The following is a 15,635-nucleotide window of genomic DNA, read 5'->3' on the forward strand; positions in this document are numbered from 1 at the left end:
TCAGCCTAGTAATGCTTCTTTGCCTGCTTCTGCTCCATCCTCACAGTCTGTAATTCAGCCCCCACCTTCTCCCGCTCTTACTCTTCAGTCTGCTACGTTTCAGTTTCCGTTGCCTTCTACATCTGTGATGCCTCCTATTCTCTTGAGGGATTCTCCTACTTCACAGAGGAGGATAGCAGATGCCGTTTCATGTTTCTTTTCTCCTCTTCTTGGGTCTTTAGATCTGTCTCCAGCTTTTTCTAAACGACAATCTTGTTGTCAACTTCCTCTTACGAATGAGAAAGTAGTTTTGGGTTCTCTCGCTCGTAAATGGATTGAGCATGGACTAGAATATAGTACCGAAGATATCATGAGTTGCTTCTATCAATGGGGAGAGTCCACGCAGAGATATGTTTTCAATGTTGTGTCAAACTCTTATTAGAGGTTGGGAAGATATGGAATCAGATACAGTTCCTTCGGAACTACTGAAATTAAACGCTGATTTTGATAAGGGTTTTATTGTAGGACATCGAGTTGAAGAGGCAGTGAATAGACTCATTGAGTTTCGAACAATGTTTTTGTCCTTGTCCTTTTCCCGAGGCTGATCCCGCCAATAAATAAGGTAGTAAGAATTATCCAATGCGTGAAGTTCCTCCCGTATGGAGAGAAGCGGTGCTTGGCCCACCTCCTGACCCTGCTCATTTCCAGCGTATATGGTTCCACGAACCCTGGAAAAGGTCTGAAGTATTGGCGCTTATACAAACTCTTCCAGACCCCCGTAAAAATCCTGCTAGATATTACAAAGAATTGTCCCAAACAGCTGACGCCTGTATTATGAATTTGGCAGACATTGATATGTTATTTGGAAATGTTGTTCCGCAAGGTATATGGGCAAGGATTCTTAGGGAAAATCATGTGGCTGAATTAGGCGGTGATTGGGCTGCTATCAGAGCTGCGGATGCGAATCAGGTGGGTGGTGCGAAACCAGAGTATTTGATTACGGCTCTTCCAGGTAGAATAATTGAATTGATGAAGACAATGATGCCTGCGGTGCGAGTAAATTGGGATAAGCTGGCCGCATGCAAGCAGAAGAAAGATGAAAGTATCTCGGATTTCTTCACTCGCTTCGAAGGGACGTTTATTGACCACAGTGGTCAGGATTTGAGTATAGAGGGTGGTCAGCGATTGTTTGTGGACAAGTTCATATATAATTTGCTTCCCAAGTTATCAAACAAATTAAAGAGTTCTGAAAGCGCATGGGCTGTCTCTTCTCCTGCTAAACTATTGGCTAATGCACAGTATTACGAGAATAGGGATAAGGAGGAGAAGGAGAAACAAGAGAAGAAAAACAAAGATTTGAAAACAAAGGTTCTTTTGCAGCAGGCATATCGCTCTAATCAGTATCAGCAACATTCTCAGTTTCAGCAGCCTCCACAGTTTCAGAGATTGTTGCAGAAGCCTGAGTATTTTACGCCGCGACCGTAGTTAGGTCCTAATCAATGTGCATATTGTAGGGAAGAAGGAAATTTCAAGAATGGTTGCCCAGTTTTATTACAGCGTAATGATGGGATGTCCGCTCCCCGAGGTCGTGGTAATTTACAGAACGGATCTAGAGGTAGAGGACGAGGTGCGTCCTCTCAGGAGCAGCGTTCTTTTCCTTCATCTACTTCGAATTACTTTGACCAACAGACAGTTCCGTCCACACAATATTACAATGATGATTAACATGTTGAAGATAGGGCTGACTATTTTCAGATTGAATAGGACAGCCATGGCCAAAGTAAGGGAGTTGTGTCGATTCCAGTAGATCAAAATGGGCCGTATGTCGCAGTCAATACTATGGGTGTTTCAGAACCGTTTCTTTTGGATACTGGTGCGATGAGAAGTTCGATCATTAATTCTAAACTCCCTGGGGCACCTTTGTCTGGCTTAATGAATACCTCTGTGGGATTTTCTGGCGCCCCAGTCCGTAATACTGTTTCTTGCCCCTTGCCTGTCTCGATTGGTCCTTATGATTTGGAAGCTTCACTTATCCTGACAACTGGTTGTGGTGAGAATTTGCTGGGTCGGATTTGTTGAAAAGGCTGCATGCAACATTGTATTTTTCTCCTTCTGGTGTGCATCTTACGTTGCGAAAGAGATTGATGTCCTCCATGTATTTGTCCCGGGACCAGTTTCCACCCGAGTTGCTTTCTATCCCAGAAAGTCTTTGGGCCACGGGCCCGAATGACGTGGGTCGTCTTGCGATCCCACCGTATGTTGTCACAGTTAAAGATAATGTTAGAATGCCATGCATTCCCCAATATCGTATTTCTAGTGATGGAGAGAGTGCACTATTGGCTATTGTTGATGATTTTATTCAGAAAGGTGTGGTTGAAGAGACCAGAGGCAATGTTTGTAACAGCCCTGTTCTTCTGATCCTTAAGAGGACGGATCCTTCACAGCCTCCTGTCTATTGATTTGTTATTGACCTGAGGGAAGTCAACAAAATAGTGGTACCACAGTTCTCTGTTCCGGATATTACAGCTTTATTGCCAATGATTCCTGCTTCTGCAGCTTGATTTTCAGTGATAGACCTCAAGAACGCTTACTTTAGTATTCCTATTGCTGAAGAAAGTAGGGATATATTTGGTTTTTCTCTGGGTGGCCGAAGTTTCCGATTTAAAAGAGCTCCTCAAGGCTATTGTGAAAGTCCCTCCATCTATAGCAAAGCTCTCAAATCTCAACTTGATACTTTTTCTTTGCCTCCAGGCGCTACGCTTGTTCAGTATGTAGATGATTTACTGGTGGTGCTGATACGGAAGATGTGTGTAAGAGTGTGACTGTTGCGTTGTTGCATCATTTGGCTGCTTTAAATCATAAAGTATCGTCCTCCAAGTTGCAGTATGTCCGACAAGAAGTGACCTATTTAGGTCATCTCTTGTCGAAGGAGGGAAGGCGATTGACCACAGAACATATTCATGCTATTTCACAATTGTCTGTACCTACCACACAGAGAAGTGCGTGCCTTTTTGGGTATCACTTCCTACTGTAGACAATGGATTTCCAATTTTTAACTTTTGGCGAAACCATTGGTGGCACCAACGTTGAAAGATACGCCCCATCCGCTCCCTTGGACAGATGAATGTCAGAAAAGTTTTGTTGACTTACGTACTGCCTTGTGTTCTGCTCCAGTGTTGGGTACCCCAGATTATAGTAAGTCCTTTACATTGTACGTTCACGAGAGTGAAGGTTGCGCGTTGTCAGTTTTGACACAGCAATTCGGAGATAAGCAGAGGCCATGTGCTTATTTCTCCGCTACATTAGACCCAGTAGCTAAAGCTTTGCCCAGTTGTCTCAAAGCTACGGCAGCTGCCACAATTTCTATTAGACAGTCTGCCGGATTAGTGTTGGATAACACACTTATTGTTATGGTTCCACATGCAGTGGATACCTTGTTGAATAGAACCAAGACGCAGCATCTTACGAGTGCTCGCTTGTCTGGTTACGAGCTGACACTTCTAGCAAGCCATGTACATATCCAAAGATGTAACATGTTAAATCCAGCTACACTGCTGCCGCTCCCAGATGAGAAAGACGATCAGGAAAAGCAGGATTGTTTTTTCCGAACAGAAGAAACGAAGGGTAGGATTGATTTAAAAGACACTCAGCTCAATGACCCGGACGGGTTCCTATGGGTGCACGGTTCTTGTTTTAAGCTTCCAAATGGAGAAACTACTTCTGCCTATGCTGTCACCACTCTATGCACAATTGTTGAGACGGCACGTATTGGACATAATTCAGCCCAAGCAGCTGAGTTGATCGCCTTGACTAAAGCGTGTGTGCTGTCGAAGGGAAAGAGAGTGAATGTGTACACAGATAGTCAGTACGCTTTCGGTGTTGCACATAGTTTTGGCAAGTTGTGGAGGGAAAGAGGATTCTTTACCTCCCACGGGACAACAATTCAGCATGGTCAGTTAGTGACTGATCTTCTTGAGTCACTTACCTTACCTGCACAAATAGCGATCATAAAGTGCAGCGCACATAAGAAAGTTAGAGATGATGTGGGTCGTGGAAATGCGTTTGCAGACGAGGTAGCGAAAACTACAGCTAGAAACACCACTAGTCGAATGTATGTGGCAGGTCCTGCAAACTGGGTGAGGGAAATTGGAATGCGTGAAGACACTATTGAGAGTGTGAAAAAGATTCAGGGAGAGGCTACTGAGAAGGAATTTAGTACGTGGAAAGAAAGTACGGGAATGTTAGATTCAACGGGTTGTTGGACGGAGTTGTCGGAACATCAGCGATGGTTGTTACCGGACGCTTATGTGTTGCCGGTCGGGACTATGGCTCATGGTCGAGCTCACATTAGTGCAAAAGGCATATGTAAGCTCTTGGTCCCGGTATGGCAGAATGAAGGAATCCCGAAGTGTGCAGAAAATGTGGATAAGCATTGTAATGTTTGTCTAATGCATAACCCAGGAAAAGGTTCCCCAACTCCGGTAGGTCATTTTGCTCCCCCGTCATACCCTTTTGAAGTGTTGCAGATTGATTACATTCACATGGATCACTGCAACAACCTCAAGTATGTTCTGGTGGTGGTATGTGCCTTTTCCCGCTGGATAGAGGCCTACCCCTTGAAAGATAACACTGCTCTGTCGACTGCTAAAGTATTGATTAAGGAATTCTTTCCCAGATTTGGTTTTCCGCGCATTGTCTGGAGTGACAATGGAAGTGAATTTGTGGGCCAGATTATACAGAAAGTATGTTCTGGTCTTGGTATCCGACAGAAATTCCATGCGGCTAACCATCCACAGTCAGCGGGTTTGGTTGAGTGTTACAATGGTACACTCAAGCTTAAACTAGCCAAGATTCAAGCCAGTACGGGTCTTCCTGGGCCTGATGCCTTGCCCTTAGCTCTTTTGTCAACCAGAACTACTGTACACTCTCATATTTTACTAGCTTGCACAGGCTGGATCATACATGCTTTGCAATCAAGAAATGTTGCTAATTCTACAACTTCTTTGCCTTCTCGTCTTTCTGTCTTTTCACACAAAATGCATACTCTACCCCCTCATGAACAGATAAGGAGAGCTGAATATGAATAATAAGTTTATTCAGTTGTTGCACCAACATCAGTTGGCCATTAATATGACTGATTGTTGGGTGTGCGGACTCATGCCACAAAATACACAAAAGGGAATGCCATATCTGGTTCTTCCTTTCTCATACGAAGGTTCAGCTTGGGCCTATTTGACAAGGTTTTCAGCCGCATACCACAACAGACTTAGTAGCCCTGTGAGAACTTCTGGAAAGGACTAGATTTCAGTCACAGCTCCTTGATTAAAGGTATAGTGGTAATGGCTAAGATTATAGAGAAGAATAAGATTCCATTAGATGAGAAGAGAGCTTATGACGGATGGAATGTTACCCACTATGTCTCGATCCTTGGTGACAAAACTAAAAAGGGTGAGTCTTCTCCAGTATGGACTGTACCCCATCAAGGTAATTTTTGTCTCCAAGTCAACAGCAAGAAAGCGGACGTCAATCAGAATGTTCGTACACATATTTTCTCGTCTCCTGATTTCCCTCCTTTAGTTCCGTCTCAAGGAACATATTTTGTCTGTAACGACCGAGCTTATACTTGGCTACCTTCCAACTTTTCTGGAACCTGTTACATTGCTTTTCTCCTTCCCCCTACATATACAGCTCCGTCAGAACACCACAGAGTTAGACATAGCAGAGGTGTATTTGATGCCAAAGACACGGCAGAACAAGAGGGAGGAGATTTCCTTAAAGGATTCCTTCACTTTTGGGGCCCGTTGGTCAACAGCAGACACATCAGGCAACTGGTTCGAGTCGTTTCTGCCTTTGCGTGTCAGGTGGCTTCTTTGCTTATGTTTACTAACGAGTGTCAGGGTCTGGCCGAGTACACTAATTCCTGTCTGAGCTGATTAATCCCCTTCCGGACTACATGTTGGTTTACACCATTGTTTCCTTTAAGTTATCTTATCTGCTGTCCTTCATTACATGTCTCATGCATTCTCCTGTTTCAGGACTGTCCTTCTACAACACGCAGCTGTGTTTTCTCTACTTGTAAATGGAATTGTGTGGATTCATTTGTGATTTACTTAAGGGGTTGAGTGACAAACAGAACCGGGAACTTGAGTTGCTTTGGTCTTAAAACATTGTCTATAACGTTTTCCTATAGCTCATGCTCTTGTGTGATTGCATTTTTGCATTGTATTGTATCGTATCGTATATAAACCTGTGCGCCACGGAGTTAAGTGGCAGTCTCTTTTGAACCTCGTTGTACCGACTACTTCTAATACTACTGTACTAGCTGCAGCTAATAAATACCATCTTCTACGCCAGACGAAGAGTCCGTGTCTCTGTTTTTGACAAGGCAGGTGAATCCCAGGGATTTCAGGCGTACCCTGCGCTGCCGGGCCTTAAGGCTGCGGTTCTCCAGGAGCCAGTGTGAGGCCGTCTTGTACCCAACCGTAGAGAACTTTGTGCGGGCACAGGTTGCACCAGCCTAATGCTGGCCACCTCCATGCTGTGCAGGGCATCTGCAGCCTGTTGCTGCCGCCACACCACTTATGCCACTTGCAAGGACTGCAGACCACAGTGGCAGCTTCCAATGCCCACTCCGCTGCCACGCGAGGAGATGGTGGTGGTGCAGCTAGGTGCTGCGGTACAGTGGGGAAGGCTGCATGAGGGCTGAATGAGGCAGGGCCTGGGCTCAACTCGACTCCAAACTACCCAGCACTCTGTGCCCCAAAAGCGCCCAAATGCTGAGTTCTCACTGACTCACTCCCGTCTTCCCCTGTACCTTTAAGCCCCGCGCCCCTCACTCCGTCCACATTACTTTCGACCACCTCCTTCTCCTTCCTCTGGAAAACACATCAGCAGCCTTCCGTCAAGGCTTCAGATATGCCCACTGCAGCAAATAAACATATTTCTCCAAGATCTTGACCCCAAAACTGAGAAGCGCAGTGGGCAGAAAATTGACAAGAAAATATTGATCTGCAATTCTCTTGTTCAGAATTGAAATAAATAGTGCCAGTTTCCACTCGGGTGGTATACAAGAGAATTATTGTAAACTTCAACAGAAGTTAAGCAAGATCAGACCTTGCCTACTTCTAAACCTTTGTAGGAATGTAGGGCAGGGGAAAACCTGACTTGATCGTGGCTGTAATAGAGGTAAATTGTTCCATGGACAATATTGTAAAGATAATCTTCAGAAACAAATTGCTTGTAGGAGAAAACATGCTAAAAGGAGAGTAATTATCCAGAGAAGCCCTCACACCCATTTTAAAGACTGGGACCAAAATTGTTCCTTCCAAGTCTTTGGGCTTCATGCCACATCAATACACCACAGTAGATAGTCTGCTCAATACTGGTTGCGTCACTCTGGAAAACTCTGCGGTGCAATGCTCGCCCCATTATTGACACCTGCCACCACAAAGATTCATAGATTTAATGGTTTCTTCCATTTTAGACACTGCCAGCACACTAGAGTACTTGGTCATAAACCTACACCAGTCCAGATCTTGTTAGCTTCTTTGGAAAGATAATGAATCTGATTTCTTAAGTACAAGAATAGATTAATTGGACTTATCCTACAAAATCAGGTTTGGTCCAAGTTTTCAAAGTTTAGTTTCCGTTTTCACTTGTCGATTCGGTCTTAAGGTTGTCTAATAGTTTTTCTTAGAAATCTACAGTATGATGATCTTAAGAGGTGAAGATGAAATTTTCTTTCAAACTCAGAATGCCGCCAACCTCTATGAGAGAATTGTGCTTACTAAGAAGCGGTTGATATCAAAGATTATCGCTTATGATCGGCTTCAATTATTTTGAATCAACTGACTTTTAGCCAAAAAAGAATGTGTGGATTATGGTCACTTTCTAAATGGAGATCAATGTCGGAGGTTTTAACACAGTCTATACCTTTGTGCTTGTTGATAAATTCTTCGAAGGTAACTTCACCTCCAGTTTATGGTCTAGTGGACCTCATCATACCATCCCCATAAAACAAAATGTTTTGAAAATCTCAAATCGTTTTTACAGGCAATTAAAAACCATTATAACTTGGAAATCAAATCAAGATATCGGCATAGAAGAACAAGTTACTTACCTTTATTAAGGCTTTAGTGAATACGCTATCGGACCGTAGATTCCTCCCCTTGGGAATATCCCAAGGTCCTATACTGTATCCGAAGATTTTTTTTCTCAGCAATTCCCTTGCACACAGAATTATGGAGTTGTGCGGCTCAGCATCAGGTTCGTCCCACCCGGATGTGATGTTGGGACCATAATGTTACCATTACATCCATCATTTAGCATCAGTTTATTTTGCACATTTGGCTGCATCATCAGACACAGAACCCTATTAATCAGATTATGCATATAAGCAGTTCTCCAATTGGAAACTTTAGTGTGGACCAAAAAATCTAAACCACAGAATGGAGAAAGGGCTGGTGAGGAATCTGCAGTTTGAGTATCCACTGAAAAAGGAATTACCTTAGATAAGTAACTTGTTTTCCTATTGCATTAGTCTAACCGCAGATTCCGCAAATGTAGAATACATACTAAAACAGTGCTTCCCCAGGAGTGTGAGAAATCGCTCAAAACCAAGAAATTCTGATACCTGAACAACTAAATCGCCCTTCTTGCCAGACCAGTCTTAGTGCTTATTGAATGTGTGATCTGACGACTATGTCACAGCCTGGTATTGGTCTAAATCAGGTACTTTTGCCATCCGCTTTAGCTTAGATCGAATGAGCCTGCATACCATCCAGAGGTTACTTCGTACCAAGACCATAGCAGATCTTTATACAAAGAAAACTACATCTGGAGATTGTCGGCTTCTGCACTACTCTTTTTTTGCCCCACAAACAGTCGATTGTACGCCTGGTGATCTTTTGTGCGATCGATATAGAAACTCAAGGCTCTCTTTGGGTATAGGTGATGGTGTCTATCTTCCTCCTTGGACAGGTGAGGAGCAAAGAAAGAAGTTACAACTCTTGGGAGGAACTTTGTGTCAATTAGTCTGGGAAGAAGGTGGTGTATGGCTGCCAGACAAAGTGCCTGCAGCTCATTAACACAATGAGCTGGTGTGATCTCAATAAGGAATTTAGTTTACAAGGTGAGCAATCTCTTGAGCCAGCAGTGCATAGGCTCAATTGGAATGCACGTCAGGGATGTTAGAATCAGATTGAGGTCTTACTGGGGCACCACAAAGGGTTTTGACTGAAACATATGGATTGGCCATTTCAAAAACAGCATCACAACAGGTGACATAGATGGCTGATCAGGCAAAGTAAGAAAGGTTGATAAGACTCACAAATAACTATTAACTGTTGCCACGGCAAGTCCTTGCTGGGTTAGAGACAAGTAGACTAGAAGGACATCAGATAACTGGGCCTGTAATGTTTGGATCTTCAGAGAACACCACAAAATAACAAACGTCTTCTAGCATCCTGCATAGATAGTCTTAGTAGAGGGACATCTGGCAGCCAAAAATATTATTCTTGAGGAGGGGGGAGATGGGAGGCAGTCAACTGTAGCTGCACAACCTCCAAGCATGGAGGTTTAACTTGTGCAGGCTCAGGTGCAAGGTGCAGTCGAAGTAGAGGACAGATGCTCATGGCCAGATGTTTGGGGTACCAAAATCTCTTGGCCAAATCCAGAGGCACTAGAATGACTTGGGCCTGGTCATTCCTGATAGTCATTAGAACTTTGGGCAGGGGAGGTAGAGGAGCACGCATAAATGAGTTTGGAGCTGCAGTCTAACTGAAAGGAATCTCCAAGTGAGGACTGCCTTGGGAACTGCGACAGGCAAAACCACTGATATATTCTCAGAGGTGGAGAAAAGATTTAGTCAAAGCTCTCCGCACTGTTAAAAGACACCCTTCGCTACCTCTGTGTACAGCTGAAATTCATGAGCCACTAGCCAAAGGCAGCTGATTTTGTCCATCCTGGTGTTTAAAGATCATGCCAGGTTTTGTACAACTGGGGAAATGCCCTGACAACTCAAATAGTTTCAGAGGTGTAAAACCTCCTTGCACAGGATCCATGAACTCTTTGCCCTGCTTGTTGAAAAACCAAATGACTGCAGTGTTGTCCATGAGCACCTGGACTGTTCTCCCTTGATGGGTGGGGGGGAAGGCTTCTAGTGCCAAGCAGATCACGGATTGTGTGGAGGTAGGTTTTCTCAAGAGACCAGAGTGACCACATGACTTCCCCAACCCAGCAAAGGTGCATCAGTCACAACCTTTAGCTCTAGATAAGGTAAGGGGAGGGGTCTGCAGCCAGTTCAATTTCTGTCCAGCAACCATCAGTGGATATCTTTTGCAGTCTCCTCCAACATCCAGATAGATTCTGAGGTTTCCTTGGTGCTGTTCCCACTGAGACTTCCGATCCCACTGCAGTCTGCAGGTGCCATGTGGCATGGTCTACTAGCAGGACGCCTGGTACCCTCAGAGCTGCTCTCACAAAGACCCATGTAGAGTACTGAAACATTAGGATCATACCCCAAATGTCCCAGACTTATTGAGGCAGAGGGAAGGTTAAAAAAAACACTGTTTTCAAAATGGCGCCATTAAAAGGGAGCCTCTGTAAAGGAGATAGGTGCGCCTTTGGCACATTAATGGAGAATCCCAGCAATATTACGAGATTGGCCAGCGTCTGGAGGTGGTAAGCCTCCAGTAGCCAGTTGTTCAGGTATGGTAAGACTGGTATTCCCAACCCCTGAAGATAGGCAGTGACCACCGCCATCACTTTGTAAAACACCCAAGGGGCATTAGTTAGGACTAATGGGAGCACCAAGAACTCAAAGTGCCCATGGCCTACATGGGACAGCAGGTAGCATCTCTGGAAATGCTGGACAGGGATGGGGAAGTAGGTGTCCTGCAGGTGCAATGCCACCATCCAGTCTCATGGATTAAGGGCAGACAGAACATGGGCCAGAGTGAGCATCCTGAACTTGCTCTTCTTGAGGATGGAGTTCAGGGGTGGAGATCTAAAACTGTCCTTCCGAATCCTGACTTCCTATGCCAGCATCCTCTTGATAGCTCCCTTCTCCAAGAGAGCTTGAACTTCTTGTAGGAGAAAGAACAAGTGGTCTTCCAGATGCCACTGTGGTTTAGGTGCTTGTTTGATGGTGTGAAAAGGAAGGATATGGTGTAGCCATGCTGGGCAATTCAACCTGGGCAAGTTTTGCTGGACAATTGTCTGAGGCCTTCTCAGGTCCCTGGGGTCTAAAAGTGCTTCAGAGGTTTCCGGTCGAGTACTGAAGATTTCTAGCATGGCTTCCTTGAAGGCCATTATCAGCTGCAGTGCTGCCTGTGGGCCTGGGAATTCAGGCTGGACCGGGACTAGGCCCTGGATAAGTTCTGAGGTAGGGGGACGAGACAGACTTCAAGGTACCCCGATATCCATATGCATTCTCCTAGTGAGAGTGTCAGGAAGAAGGGGGTCTATGTTTAGACTTTTTGTGCTTCTTTTTCTTTGGCTTACTGGGGGAGCTGGATTGGACAACCACCTCTCTCAGGAACAAGAACGTCTCCACATTCTATGCTTCAACCAAGACTTCCAATGGTGCGCTGCAAGGTAAAAAGTGGCCTTGCAGTCCCAAATTGCCTTCAGATTCTTCCAAGTGCAGTCCCTGTATGAGTTTGAGTCAGGAGAAGAGGCCAGTCACCAGAGACAGACCTTGTGAAGGGTCCATCATTCATGTCTGTTTGTGGCAAACCTTGCACTATTTAAAATTAGTTGTCTCTCAGAGGAGACATGTTGACTGAACCTTGGGAGTGTTTTGGAAATGTTCAACAAATTAAGTCTGTCAGGTGACAGACATGAAAGGAGAGAACTGCAAAGACACATCAGAAGGCATGGAGGGAACTGATGTTGATGCACGAAGGTGGCAATCGTATTGTGGCCCCAACATCACTTCTTGGGTGGGATGGCTCCAAATCAGGTCCTCACGCTGCCACCTGCTGGCACACAACGTAATTGCTGCGAAAAAAAATAAATCTCAGAATCCAATTTGGCAAATGGAGGGGTTCATGAGGGAAAACGTAAACATCAGAACATCAGAACATAATGAGTTGACAAACATCACATTATTAGCAACAACTGGACAACCCAACATTCTAGCACTGATATCCTCACTCAATCAGTAGATTGTTCAGCGTTTCAATCATACACAAGCTCATTTCATCTCAATTTTTCACAAATGGCTGCTATGCAGTGCTGGCGAAAAGTAGATGTTAATTCAAAATAATCCATAATGTCCATCAGCCGCAAAAATATTATTGATTTCTAGTACTAAACTATCGTCCTATTCTGTCATCACCATAGTGCCAGAGTTAAAAATCTTTAAGGATGGTCTTTCTAATATATATTCGAGCACATTTTATGTATACACATGCTTTGAAGTGATGCGATGGCAGCGAGGGATGATTAAAGCCACACTTACCGTTTTATCACTATATGAGTTTCTAAATGTACGCAAAACAGGTGCCCACCTCTAAGGTCCACTGCCACAAGACCCAATACAAAGATATATACAAGGATGGAAGAGAGGCACACAACAAATAACATATAATGTGCAAAAGTGACGACCCCGTAGGGTCTTCAGTGTGAAGAATTCTTCTTTATTGATATTATATGTTGAGAGATGCACAAAGCCTCAGCCAAAGCGTTTCACCCAAAAGGGCTTCCTCAGGGCTAAAATCCGAACACCTTATCGCATAGTCCAAGGGTTGGTACCCAATCTCAGGTTTCCAAAAGAACTCCACCTTATCTTATTGTGTTTTCAGATAAAGTTCCAAAATTATTTGGACAGGTACTGCATCAAGCGAACAAAGTTGCTGATTCCTGGAATAAACTCTGGGCGTTCGTCAGTAAGGATTTGATTCACACGCCAATCGGGTCGTGTGTCTTGTGTGGCGGTTATCGCCAAATATTTCAGTGCATACTGACTAACTCGGGGCATTAGTCAGTATGCACTGAATTATTTGGCTATTACCGCCACACGAAAAACGCCTGTGTATTTCTTGCGCATCTTTCTGAATGAGCACAAGTGACCGAGCGAAAAGGTTCTAGGTATGATAGCACGATTCCTTGGGGAGTCAGGATTGTCATGTTCAGGGTGGTCATGGTCAGAGTTTGCCCGAAACATCTGTTACCTAACTAGGTTGAGGGATACGTATGGTGGCACTATGAGGTAGCTGGTCATATGCCAATATATCCTGATGTGGTGCAAAGACTCAGTCTGGCACCATCCCAATGTTTAGGTTGTCCAACAAACGAAAAGATCCTACTGAACAGGGGAAACCATACAGCTCTACTGTTAATAACTCCCCCTATGATTGAAACAGTGCTTCTTTTTTGGGCATTCTTTAACATGCATTTTTACAGGCATTTTAATGGGGTGGTAAGCCAATTTTCTTGTAGCTACAATTACAATTTCGAACTTTTTAGATAATTCATTGTCAAAGCAGTTATGTACAACTTCAGCTATATCCCAAGCAGAGAACAACAACATATTATAATGATAATACGGAACAAGAGGGGCTAGTAGAGATTGGCTCAACATGTACAGCTGATCTCACTCATGAGCAGTCTTGGACTTCAAACTCACATACTAGGGAGGCAGTGTGGGCATTAGATATACTTAAAGCTCGGATTGTTTCTTTTACTGTAGTTTAACACTAATATTACAATTGGCGCTTTGACACAGAATTATTTATGAACATAGGAATACTGTGCTGTTCTTACCTTTTTAATCGATATTACATTGTTAAATTGTAGTAGTGTATTGTTGGCATCATTAAGTGTTTGTGGTTTGGATTATATATGGAATAAAGTATCCCCTGCTGTAAATTATAGCGATATAACAAGTCAACAAGGATTTCTGGAAACACACAAAGGAGTGAGCCCAGATTATTTCTTATAATGCATGATACCTTCCCTTCTCCCACAAACCACTTAAAAGATTGGTTTTCAGCTCTTTCATATAAAAAAAGAGACAGTTTGGCTGTAGATGTGAAGAATAAAAGCGTAAGTTGTAGTATGAAATTAAACAGACTAAACAGCAACGAGTATGTGCTTACAAAAATACATTACAACCAGTTTCATGCAAGTCTGATTAAATACATTCTGTAGTTAAGAACAAGCAGATGAATTCTAGCTGTCCTGTTATAACCAACAGCTTGCAAAAATAAACATGCTGATGTAAATATCTCCTTTCTGATAAGTACTATTCACTTAAGAAAAATACACTAGAAAAATTAAAAGTAGTTCTCATTTTCTTTGTTTAAACTGTAGCTGTAATTATACTCTGTCATACCTTTCATCCTTGGATACTTGCTATGGTTGCGGGGTTTCAGAATAAGGAAAGGCCAGTTACTATTCATTGTTTATGCTGCAGCTATAATAATGGTCCACAGCCTACCTTTCACCATGGTTGCTGGCAGGAGGCATTGTTATGTCAGAGCTCGACTTTAATACCTTATTAGAGTTGGGCAGCTACATCAATGCTATATTACAGGTGACTAGAGACGTCACAAGTCAGCTATAATGAATACATTAGAGACATGCTTTTATATAGGAATTGAAGTATCCGTGTATTTGAAATCAATAAAAAATTACAATGAATGTAATTAACGCGGATGAATGATTCATTTTCGCATTAGTCATGTTGCAAAGGTAATTCCATCAGGAGAGATTCTTAGTAAAAAGTGTGTACCCAAATGCTGTTGGGTCAAAGGGAGGAAACGAAAAGGAGTCAGAAGGGCATAAAGAAGCAGGTAAGCATGCACAAGAGAACAGCACCAAAAACGCAGGGGGACATGTGGGGTGGGAGGAAGTATGGCAGAGGAGAAAGGAAGAGATGGCTGGACTCTCCAAGTTTTCAGGTAGGCTCCAACATGAAACCTCATTCTTACCAGATCAGATATTCCTTTCTTCCGCTGATCATCAACTGTATCTGGATAGATCACTTGGTCTCGAAGTGTACCCAGAGTCATGTACGGTCTCTGTTGGAAAATGGTGACTTTAAGTAATTTGCACACTTATACTTTTGCAATTTATTTATATGTAACTCTTAACATATGGATGGTGATAAAATATAAAATAAAAGAACTTGACACTAAACAGTACCTGAGGAACATAAAATAGTTTTCCTCTTTCTGGTTTGGTTAGACGTCCACCAAATAGAGGCCACAGCTGTGGGGACAAAGGAGATTAATAAAACAAAAGCTTTAGGTTTATGTTTTTTTCCAACTTGATTTTTAGGAGGAGTGTTCAACAGTTAGTAGAGTGAGATTAAAAAAAACAGGAACTTAAGATTCTTACACATCATGAAGCTTTCACAGCCTTGCTACGTTTGTGGATAATCGTAAGCAAGATTTTTATCAGATGTATTTCGTCTGATTGTAAAGCCACGTTCTGAGTAGATCAGGCACTGTTAAGTAGCTATCTTAAGAGAGCAAAGACCAGTGCTTCTTTTTCTGCCAAGATAAACTATACATTTATACACACAAGTAATACCCTGCACTTCATCACAATGATTTCCCTCAATTAAATTAAACAAATCCTGCTTTTGCTTGCAACATTCAAATTTGCGGTCCTAGCTTTGCTTATTGCACTAAAGAAAAACTTGCACC

General features: G+C 43.2%; 1 protein-coding gene across 1 annotated transcript in view; it reads right to left on the reverse strand.

Annotated features, from left to right (window-relative positions):
• Window positions 1–15,635, reverse strand: part of ABCD3 (ATP binding cassette subfamily D member 3) — a 370,248-nt gene that overhangs the window by 90,150 nt on the left and 264,463 nt on the right. Inside the window, exons 18-19 of the mRNA XM_086957398.1 lie at window positions 15,130–15,195; window positions 14,916–15,005 (exon numbers count right to left, since the gene is read on the reverse strand). Of these exons, the coding sequence (XP_086813524.1) occupies window positions 14,916–15,005; window positions 15,130–15,195 (156 nt within the window). The remainder of the gene's footprint in view (window positions 1–14,915; window positions 15,006–15,129; window positions 15,196–15,635) is intronic.

Source organism: Lissotriton vulgaris, chromosome 1_1 (assembly GCF_964263255.1).
Source record: "Lissotriton vulgaris chromosome 1_1, aLisVul1.2, whole genome shotgun sequence".
Classification (NCBI taxonomy): Eukaryota; Metazoa; Chordata; class Amphibia; order Caudata; family Salamandridae; genus Lissotriton; species Lissotriton vulgaris.